The sequence below is a fragment of the Erythranthe guttata genome, chromosome 9, assembly GCF_056151865.1.
Source record: "Erythranthe guttata isolate IM_541 chromosome 9, IM_541, whole genome shotgun sequence".
Taxonomy (NCBI): Eukaryota; Viridiplantae; Streptophyta; class Magnoliopsida; order Lamiales; family Phrymaceae; genus Erythranthe; species Erythranthe guttata.
This window is the reverse complement of record NC_142541.1, coordinates 12,804,140-12,814,812: the sequence shown is the minus strand read 5'-3', so window position 1 is coordinate 12,814,812 and position 10,673 is coordinate 12,804,140. Positions and strand designations below refer to the sequence as shown.

The 10,673-nt window shown below is 29.7% G+C and overlaps 1 protein-coding gene across 5 annotated transcripts; it reads right to left on the bottom strand.

The window, feature by feature from the left end:
* Nucleotides 1–6,011: 6,011 nt before the first annotated feature.
* LOC105974111 (GTP 3',8-cyclase) lies at nucleotides 6,012–10,172 on the bottom strand. Of its 5 annotated transcripts, none has more exons than XR_016033460.1 (9): nucleotides 9,930–10,164; nucleotides 9,431–9,489; nucleotides 9,199–9,320; nucleotides 8,277–8,897; nucleotides 7,974–8,146; nucleotides 7,666–7,857; nucleotides 6,838–6,906; nucleotides 6,561–6,653; nucleotides 6,012–6,294 (listed from the first exon to the last, which is right to left on the bottom strand). XR_016033460.1 is itself a non-coding variant. In XM_088822922.1 (9 exons), exons 3-8 carry the CDS (start codon nucleotides 9,256–9,258, stop codon nucleotides 6,570–6,572), a joined length of 1,194 nt encoding a protein of 397 aa, XP_088679048.1. In that variant the 5' UTR covers nucleotides 9,259–9,320; nucleotides 9,431–9,489; nucleotides 9,930–10,172; the 3' UTR covers nucleotides 6,012–6,294; nucleotides 6,561–6,569. The 5 variants fall into 5 exon arrangements, 3 of the variants coding, with proteins under 3 accessions (XP_088679048.1, XP_088679049.1, XP_088679050.1); XR_016033461.1 differs by having other exon boundaries at nucleotides 7,666–7,841; nucleotides 7,979–8,146; XM_088822922.1 differs by having other exon boundaries at nucleotides 7,979–8,146; nucleotides 9,930–10,172.
* Between the last annotated feature and the right edge of the window lie 501 nt (nucleotides 10,173–10,673).

Genomic DNA, 10,673 nt, shown 5'->3' with positions numbered 1-10,673 from the left:
CACACACCCATCCATTTATTTAAATATTATTTTCTAGTATAATATAAAATAAATGTATGATAACTACAAATAAGCCCATCAATAGGTACTTATTCATATAAGGGTTCAGATAAAAAAGTACAAAAGAAATCATACATTGTTCAGAAGTTTGTAAAAGACTAAAATAGCCTCTCACATTTTAATATGCTCCAATTTCATTCTTTAATTTAATCTAACCTCAATTTGACCCCAAATTTCACAAATTATTCAATTTTGTCCTAAAACACAATTTTATGGACATTTCGTTCGTCGTCGTCGTGATTTTTTTCTTTCTTCCTGATTTTACCGCCACCGGTGTTGATTTTTTTGATTTCTTTTTTCATTTTTTTCTTTAACATCTTTTTGACCCCATTTAAACAGCAATATTGCTGTAGTTAACACTAATATTAACTATATTACTGTTAAGCACATTAATATTAACTATACTACAATTTAACACAATAATAGAGTAATATTAATATGTTGACCGTTCAATAAAGACAAACATAATAAAAACCAAAAGAAGTAATATTGATGTAGTTAACAATAATATTACTATCATCCACAGTAATATTACTGTCATCCACAATAATATTACTGTAACAACAATAATATTACCGTCAACCACAGTAATATTATTTTGTTTACAGTAATATTACAATAGTAGACTGTCTACATTATTATGTTAACCGGTCAACAAATCAAACAAAATAAAAAAGCTAAAAAAAATAATATGATGTGGTTGACAGTAATATTATTGTGTTTACAATAATTTTACCATAAACGACAGTAGTATAATTACGATGACTTATCAACAAATCAAACAAAAATATAAAGCGAAAAAAATAATAATATTGTTGTGGTTGACAGTAATAGTACTGTCAACAATGTACTCTCATCGACACTATAATTACTGTGAATAACAGTACAATTACGGTTAACGTTCTATAAAAAATTTAGGGCAAAATAAATAAACACTAAAAGAAAAATCAACACCGGAAACCGGCAGCCGAAAAAACAGGAAAAAAAAATAGTCAACGCCGGAAACCGGCGGCAAGAAAATATTTCAAGAATTAAAAAAAAAAATCAAAATTAGATATTTTTTGGGAGGTCAAAATTGATTAAATTGAAGTTAAATTGAGGTTACAATTAGGAATCGAGTTTAAAAGGTTGGGGGTAATTTTGTCATATACATTAACTTTTCCTTTATTTATAATACATCTTGAAGGGGTGAGGTGGTTGGGAGACTTATGCACAAAAACACATATATTATATCTCAAAATCATGGAACCTTCAAATTAAATGGGTAAATAGCACTTAACCCCCTTGTGGTTTGGACATTTTGCACATGACCCCCTTATGGTATGAATTTACGCACATAACCCCCTTGTGGTTTTGACATTTTGCACATGACCCCCTTATAGTATAAAATTAGGCACATAACCCCCTTGTGGTTTTGAAATTTTGCACATAACCCCCTTATGGTATGAAATTAGCACATAACCCCCTTGAATAGAAAACTGAAAAGACTAAATTACCCCTATCAAGTCAAAAAAATTGTTTTAATTTAAAAATAATTATTCTAAAATAAAAGGCTTAATGTACTTTTTTGTAAAATGAGAAATATAATATATTATTGCGCTTTTTTCTTTAATTTTACTAATTATTGTACGATTGACAATTTATTCGATTTTAAAAATCAATTTGAAATTTTTTAACATTATATTGTCATTAATTATGATTATAATATTACTATTTGCTATATAATATATTATATTATAGCTATTATCAAACTTTAATTTTTTTTAAGAAACAAAGTCTTTATTCTTTTGATTCTTTTGGAAAAATCTAAAAAAAAATATTTCTCTAAAGTTGGAATGAAAATTAAATTTAAAAAAAAAAATATGTGCGGTAAAATAGAAAAAACACAATAATATATTATATTTCTCATTTTACAAAAAAATACATTAAACTTTTCATTTTATAGAATAATTATTTTTAAATTAAAACAAGAATTTTTGACTTGATAGGCGTAATTTAGTCTTTTCCAATTTTCTATCAAGGGGGTTATGTGCTAATTTCATACCATAAGGGGGTCATGTGCAAAATTTCAAAACCACAAGGGGGTTATGTGCCTAATTTCATACCATAAGGGGGTCATGTGCAAAATGTCAAAACCACAAAGGGGTTATGTGCCTAAATTCATACCATAAGGGGGTCATGTGCAAAATGCCCAAACCGGCGGCAAGAAAATATTTCAAGAATTAAAAAAAAAAATCAAAATTAGATATTTTTTGGGAGGTCAAAATTGATTAAATTGAAGTTAAATTGGGGTTACAATTAGGAATCGAGTTTAAAAGGTTGGGGGTAATTTTGTCATATACATTAACTTTTCCTTTATTTATAATACATCTTGAAGGGGTGAGGTGGTTGGGAGACTTATGCACAAAAACACATATATTATATCTCAAAATCATGGAACCTTCAAATTAAATCCTAAATTGAGTTGCCTAATATGTTAGGGCATCTTCCACCCATCTCCATATCCCATTTTTTTCACCTAATTTAGGTGTTTTTAACCTCCCAACTTAAATCACTAAATCGGCATTACATCTAAAATTATGATGATTTGGTTTTAGTCTCCCATTGTGGTCAAACCACATATCACCATATTACCAAGTCCTATATTTTCCCCAAATATTTTGGTGAAGAAATTTGCAACTCCTACCCTACCACCATTTTACCATTTTTTCACCAAATCCTATTTTTCTATCAAATATAAAAATTAAAATACGATGTGGTGTGATTAACACCATTTTATAATTAGCATATAAAATTATTATATTAACTAATTTCATGTGATTACCAATTTATAAATATATTTATAGAAAATATATTAGTGTTAATTAATGAATTAGTGTTCATAGATAAATACATTTATTATTATTATTATTATTATTATTATTATTATTATTATTATTATTATTATTATTATTATTATTATTATTATTATTATTATTATTATTATTATTATTATTATTATTATTATTATTATTATTATTATTATTATTATTATTATTATTATTATTATTATTACTAAATAAATATAAATATGTTAGGCCAAACAAGGTTGTAATGAGGCCCCTTTGACCTTCAAAATTATCAATGCAATAATTTGTTTTCGTCAAAAAAATGTTGTAATGTTTTTTTTAAATCGCGTTGTAATATATTTATGCATTTAGTTATGAAATTATTGTTTATGTGTGGTTTTATTATTTGCATAATAATTTACGTTGATTTTCATTCATGTTTCAATAATTTTTGAAAATTTAATATAATTTTAAGATTATATAATCAATAAAATTATTACTTATAATCGGATCTATAATCGATATTTTTAAAATTAAAATAGACTAAAATTATGATTAATATTAAATTGACAATTTTGTGCTATATTTTGTGAAATATCATAGGAGACCAAACCAAATGCTATTATCTATAAACAGAAAAATGGTGAAATATTATTATTTTGGGAATGGCTTAATTTCACTTTGCACCCTCGAAATATAACATTTTGGCACTTTGCACCCTCGAAAAATAATAATAGCACTTTGCACCCTCAAAACACAATAAATCATTCACAATGCACCCCCAATTGAATAATAAAGGTAATTTCATTTTTCATTGGTGTTTTTTTTTTTCGGGGTACAAAATAAAAACAAAATGTTTTTTTCTTCAACCTCAAACCTAATTTCGAGCGGACAAAGTGCGAAAAATAAAAATTACACGTGATTATTTAAAAAAAATTCATTTTCTTACAAAAGAAAAATAAAAAAAAAATAAACTTTTATCACTAAATTATTCGATTGATGGATCTTTTATGTAACTGTTTGAAAATATTAAGTGAAAATATTTGGAAGAAAATATGATTTTTAGATAACTTGATAACGGAGTAGCTGAATGATTTTTTTCGTAAAATATTTTATGTTGATAAAAAAAATATATTTTTTAAATATGTTGATGAAATGTATTTTTATTTTTGAACTTCATAGTTTCAAAATGATTGATGAAGAGAAAAATATTTGACATTTGGTGTCCTAAAAAATATCACTAGAAATATTATATTTATATTTTTTAGCTTTAAAAATTCATTTGGTGTGCATTATGCATGATTTATTGTATTTCAAGGGTGCAAAGTGCTATTAATTTATTTCGAGGGTGCAAAGTGCCAAAATGGTATATTTCAAGGGTGCAAAGTGGAATTAAGCCAGAGGAATTATGTCTACACACACGGTAAAAATAAACAATCACGAAATCAACCTCATATGTGTCAATTTCAATATTGAACAAGATATAAACTGCATTAATAGTTAAAATAACATAGAATATAGTTCACACTTCACATATTACAGTAAAATCGTGACAACTAGAAGCAATCAAAACACACAAAAATAAAATCACTAAAAGGATCTCTAATTCTGTTTCAACTTCAAACTCCAGCTTTCACTCGATTTTAGTTTTTCTTGAACTTTCTATCCTCTTTCAGCTATATCACCTGTCAAAGCAACCAAATAAAAAATAAAAAAATTCAATAATATGTCAAACCTGAGAAAATTAATAAAGTGCAAAAAACTCAAGATAAATAAAAAATGATAATTCTAAACATAATACATTGGCAATCCAAATAAGACTGTGATACGATATACTAAATCGTTTAATTATTAATTAGTTAGTATTTTATTATTAATTAATTATCATAGTATATTTATATTAGATATAGCCGTATGTTAGTTTAGGGTTAGGATGATTAGGAGGATTATTTAGTATTTAATTAGTATAGGTAATTATGTTTTCTAGTTAGATTAGGATTCTAGGGTTTTATTCTCTATAAATAGTCGTATTGTGCTAGGGTTTTATAATGAAGAGAAATAATAAAGAAGAGTTTTCTTACGTTTCGTAAAGAATTCTAATGATACTCAAGAGATCGCATCAGACTGACGCTACAGTTAAAATCTTGTGTGAATCAAAACTTCGGATGAATACTAGCACTTAAAGTATTTCTCCAATAATCGAGAGGAAAAAAATGTGAATTCCGGAAACACTCAAGCAAAAAAATTATTTTGTCACAACAAGTCTTCATAGAGAGAGTGTTGACTTATGTGGTGTAATTCATAAACCTGAGAAGTGGTGTGGAGAGATGAACATCAATTCTTACTACACGTTTCTTCTTCTTCAAATCAACAAAATAAATTTTTAATTAGAAATTAATAGCAAATCAATCAAATAAATTTTAATTAGAAATTAGTAAATTTAAAATATATTACTCCTCCATCATCAATTTGAGGGTGAGGAGAGGATGGTCTGCCTCTACGCCACCAGAAATCGAATCAATTGATGGAAATTTGGGGAAGAGGGATGGAATCATTAATTCTTGTGCGTGTGATGTGCGGAGGAGGGATGTAAATTATACAGTAGAACCTCGATAAATTAATACTCAGTACATTAATAATCTCGCTTAAATAATAATTTCTCCCAGTCCCGAGTTGGTAAAAATGTATTAAATTATTAACTCGATAACTTAATATTCCGCTAAATTAATAAAATTATTAATAAAATTTTGCTAGTCCCGACTGTATTAATTTATAGAGGTTTAACTGTATTTTTTTATGAGAAAGTTTGACTATTAACTATTCTTTTAATTTATATTTTTAGTTGATTATGAAGGGTAGTAAAGTAATTTAAATAAAGTACGATGTGTGTACGAAATATTTTTACTATATCGTACTTTAATTTATTAATTTTCAGGGTTGTACTAGGTCGTACTCAGATCGTACTCAAGATCAACGGCTATAATTATTTAGATAATATTTTCAACGCACCAAATTCAATCGTTTATGGTCCGAGAAGTACAGCCCCCTCGGACCCTAGACAACCCCATGTAAAATACCATTGAAAATTGAATACATTTATAAATAGGGGAGATACTCAAACTATTGAAAAACTGTTTGGCCTTTGGAATAAGTGATCATAACAAGTTACAGTTACATAAACATTACAATGAAAATAATATATGAGAAAATTAAAATTGTAACCATGCAAAATACATTAATGTGATAATATACAACCTTGAGAATAAATGGAAAAAAAAAAACATGGCTTTTGTATCAAATGTCTCTATTTCTTCAGCACTTGCCCTTTTCTCTTTATTCGGTGTGTGTGATGCGACGGTCAACCAAAACTAAAGAACCAAAGCGTACGCTAAAATTAAACTTGCTCCTGACAGAGAGAAAAAAATTACAAAAATTGTGAGTAAAATCTGAGTAATAAGATCGATATTGTGCATGAAGAATAAGGTTGTAGCAGTCGTTTTAATTCAAAGCAGAAGTTCGCCACTAAATGTTACTAATCAGTAAAATTAGTACCTACCCACGCGCGCGATTGAATTTTGTAGGAAGATACTTAAAAAGAAAAAAATATGATTTTACCCCTAAAAGAAAATGCTATTGATAAATGAGTATTGCGTTTTCCGCAAAGGGATATACCGTATATCCCTAGCCACCGATATGAATCATTGGTCTGTTTGGAGTCTTTGCAATGTCGAACATCCCAGCATGAGACGCCTTCTTTCTTTTGACCTGGTTTTATTGGCAATAAATGTTTACAGCTGTAAAATTCCTACGTAGAGCTACACAAATATCCAAAGTGGTAATTCTCGGAATTGTTAAATATAACTCATCCGCCAGTAACATCGAAAAAGGCTGTAAAAAACTGGCGTTTGAAACTGTATTATCAAGAAAATAAGAGCTACGTTGTACATACCGCTGCTCCAATAATCTCCCTAAGCTCGTTATCACCAGCACCACTGCGCAGCGGGTCCCTCAAGCTAACCTGAAATGAACCGCGTATCCTCGTGAGAATGAGATAAAAATGTTTTTATAGTTTATACTTATCATAGAAGTGGAAAAATGCACAAGTTCAATCAGATACTAAAAACAATTTGAAAATGATAATTACACATATTGTGCCATTAACCAAAAAAAAAACTATTTAACTTAATATTCCATTGAGTCCGGTTGTATGTCGATTCAAGTGAAATAATATTAATATATATTTTACTCATTTTGTGCAAAAATGCAGTTTCTGATGCATCACCGCAATCTAATGGGGGTAAAATGAGTACAAACTGGAAAATATTCCACATAATCTAGAAGATTCCACTAAATTTGACACAGCAAGGGTGGACATGTAAGAAGATTCATAGTTGAGGGATGGTTGTAATTATCCAAACACGAGGGGTTTTTTCGTAATTTGACCTTACTTCGGGGTGTGGCCGTAACTAACCCTAAAAACAATGATCAGGCAAACATGACCTTGCATAAATGACTAGCCTAAAAATGGACAAATACTTCTAAATGATTTGGAAGGTTTAAAATAGTTTTGGAAAAAAGGTAAAAAAAAAAAAAAAAAAAATTGGAAATGAAAATGAAAATCAATAGAACTGATAAAATATAAATTGTTAAACAAGCTTCTTTATCAGAATTTATCTCTATCTCAGCCTGTATTTTCTCTAAGAATTAGTGTTTCACCTATGAGTGGGCCTCGTAAGAAATACATTGCCAGTGAGTGATAGCAAAGAGGAAGCTTTACCTCTGAAGGACCGAAAAGGCAAACCTTAAAGTTCCCGTCAGCAAGAAGTCTCAATCTATTACAACCTGCACAAAAATGCTCAGTCATCGATGTAATGAAAGAAACTGTACCGCGATGCCCATCGATCCTAAAATTTTTAGCTGTCTCTGTCGGATCATCCTTAATCCTTTCAAGTCCTGTAAATTGTTTAACCTGCTCAGTAAGATAGTAAAATTGACACACTCAGAGAAATGTATAATAACACATATAGATACATTATATATATATATATATATATTATTATTAAGAAGCCAAATACAGAATTTTACTTTACCACAATATCCATCATTTCAGAGTAAGGTACGAGTTTCTTTACTTTCCAGACATTTCCATCAAAAGGCATGAACTCAATAAACCGTATATTGATCGGCTTCTCACGTGTCAACTCAACAAAATCGTATATTTCATCATCATTGAATCCGCGCATTACAACACAATTTACCTGACACAAATTAAATCCAAGAACATATACTTGATTTTCTCTCTCGTAAAAAAATCTCGACAGTGAAGGAGAAGTAATCAATACTACTCTTATTGAATGTAATAACATAAGTCGTAGGTAAAAAACATACTTTGACGGGATTATAACCCAGCTCTATAGCAGCATCAATGGCTTTCATCACTCTGTCGTGCCCTTTTCGCCTGCTCATAAACTCAAACTTTGCAGGAACCAACGTGTCTAAACTTATATTCAACAAACTAAGTCCGCATTCTTTTAGCCTCGGAAGTTTATTCGCAAGGGTGATTCCGTTAGTAGTCATCGCAAGTGTCTTTAAGCCACTCAAACTCGACAGCTGTAAGCAAATTTCTTCGATATCTTTCCTTATAGTTGGCTCACCACCAGTTAGACGGATTTTACTAACCCCAGAACTGACAAATAGATTTGCCAGTCGAACAATCTCGTTCGGTGACAGAAGTTGAGGAGTGGGAGTAAGCTCTACACCTTCAGCGGGCATACAGTACTGACATCGCAAATTACAGCGTTCAGACAGTGAAATCCTCAAATAAGTATGTTGCCTACCGAATGAATCGAATAGCATATCAGAAACAGGATTGTCTTTATGGGTGTCCGCTGGAGATTTTTCACATGAAGTAGCGTACATCTTCGACATTGTTCTATCCATATGACTGCTACTTAAGTTCGATCCGTTACTGCTTTCGTGTAGAATGAGAGACGTGACTTTGCAATTAGCCTGAAAATTAAATTTGATTTTGTCACTATCGAACTACGACTTAAACTAATTTTGCAGGATTCGATTTTCAATTATAATCTATTAACTAATATCACTCTCTGCTTCACAAATATTTGTACCTCATTTTCAACTCTAATCAAGAACAAACAGTTTCGACTCGAAAAAACAACGAATCGAGCTCAAAGCATATGCTTGTCTGAAGCATGAAAAACATAAATAATCATCAATATTCAAAATTGATAAATCGCAATTACAGATTGAGTTGAACAAATTCCATAAAAAAAATCGAAAAAAAATGTACCGAACTAAAATTCCTCAGACGCGAATGCCATTTGGCAATACTGGATATGCAGGGGTGCATGGTACCCAATTTTTTCTCCGTGAATTGGTGTTCCAAAATAGAATTGGATGCTGAATTTGTATCTGCAAAAATAGTGAATTGGAATAAACGATGTTGAAAGAAACAAAAAGGGGTTCGATTGATTTCCGAACAAGGATTTGACGGCCGGTGATAGAAATTTGTACTGTAATACCACTGGAGAAAGAAAAGGGACCGCCGGTCAACCGCCACGGATAAGGAGAGTTATGCCTCCTACGTTGAGCCAAAGGTCAACACTATAGTCGCTAATTGATTAAAAAAAATACTAGAATCGCTAATTGATTAAAAAAAAAAAAAAAAAAACACTAGAGCCGCAATCTCCATTTTATAATTGAAGAATTAAATTGGGATTGGGATATCCAATTTATCCCAATTTCAATCAGAAAATTCCAATTCTTTATACCTAAAAAAATTATTACTCAATAATATTTTGGAATATATATTTTTTATATTAATTTCCCAAAATTTTATCACAATGGAATTTGTATAAGTATTTTAGTTTCGTAAAATTTTTTTGGATGTTTTCTGAAAGTGTTAATTATCAATCTCTATTTATTATATAATTCATAGTAAATCCCCTATTCGTTTCAATTAGATTTGTCAATTTAAATTTTCAATAAAATATTAAGAAAAAAGATTGAAGGAAGAAAAACCTCAGACTCCGGCAATGGCGCGCTCATCTTGCTTTAATCTCTTGTATCAGATCCACCGTTGTTGAGTCCGGCGCCCCAGCCAGATACACCTTAAAACCTAGACCAAGATTCACGGGACTGTAGATGTAAAAGTAGAGAGAGAAAAAAAGAAGAGAGAGAAAACTCGCGAAGAGTGCGAGCGGAGGAAGATGGTGGAACCGAGGGGAGAGAGAGAATCAAACGCAATTATCTATCTGCTTTTTTATTCATTTTGCCGACGTGTTATATTATTTATTTATTTATTTATTATCATTAGTAGTTTTAATTTCCTCCTCCTATTGTTTATTTATATTTATAAATTGAGTTTTAGAGTTTATTAAAATTAACAATTTACATATGTGAAAGAGTATGTCAATTGAGATTAAAAAAAAATTAAGAAACCTATTATGAAGGTGTTGTTTGCAAAAGCTTTTTAAAAGTGATTATGAGTTTTTTTTCCTCATAATCTTGTTTTATTGTGTTTGTAAAATTAATTTCTGCTTTTGCTTCTCTTAAAATTATCTGCTTTAAGCTATTTTTCTTAAACACACCCATAATCCTACTTTTTCTATTTAAGTTTATTTTCCGAAAAATTTGCATACACCCCCAACTTTTAGAAATAAGCACTTAAAACTGACTTAACTCACAATCACTAACTTCTGATTTTAAATAATCATTTGCAAACACCATCGTAGTAACCTCATCATATAATTTTATTTTATTTTT

Bases quoted from the DNA above. Each gene is read 5' to 3' on its own strand.
- LOC105974111 (XM_088822922.1), bottom strand. From the start codon at position 9,258: ATGCACCCCTGCATATCCAGTATTGCCAAATGGCATTCGCGTCTGAGG. The intron at 7,858-7,978 runs GTAAAGTAAAAT...CTTACTGAGCAG, and splicing joins CTGAAATGATGGATATTGTG to GTTAAACAATTTACAGGACT. The intron at 6,907-7,665 runs GTAAAGCTTCCT...GGTTCATTTCAG, and splicing joins GCCTTTTCGGTCCTTCAGAG to GTTAGCTTGAGGGACCCGCT.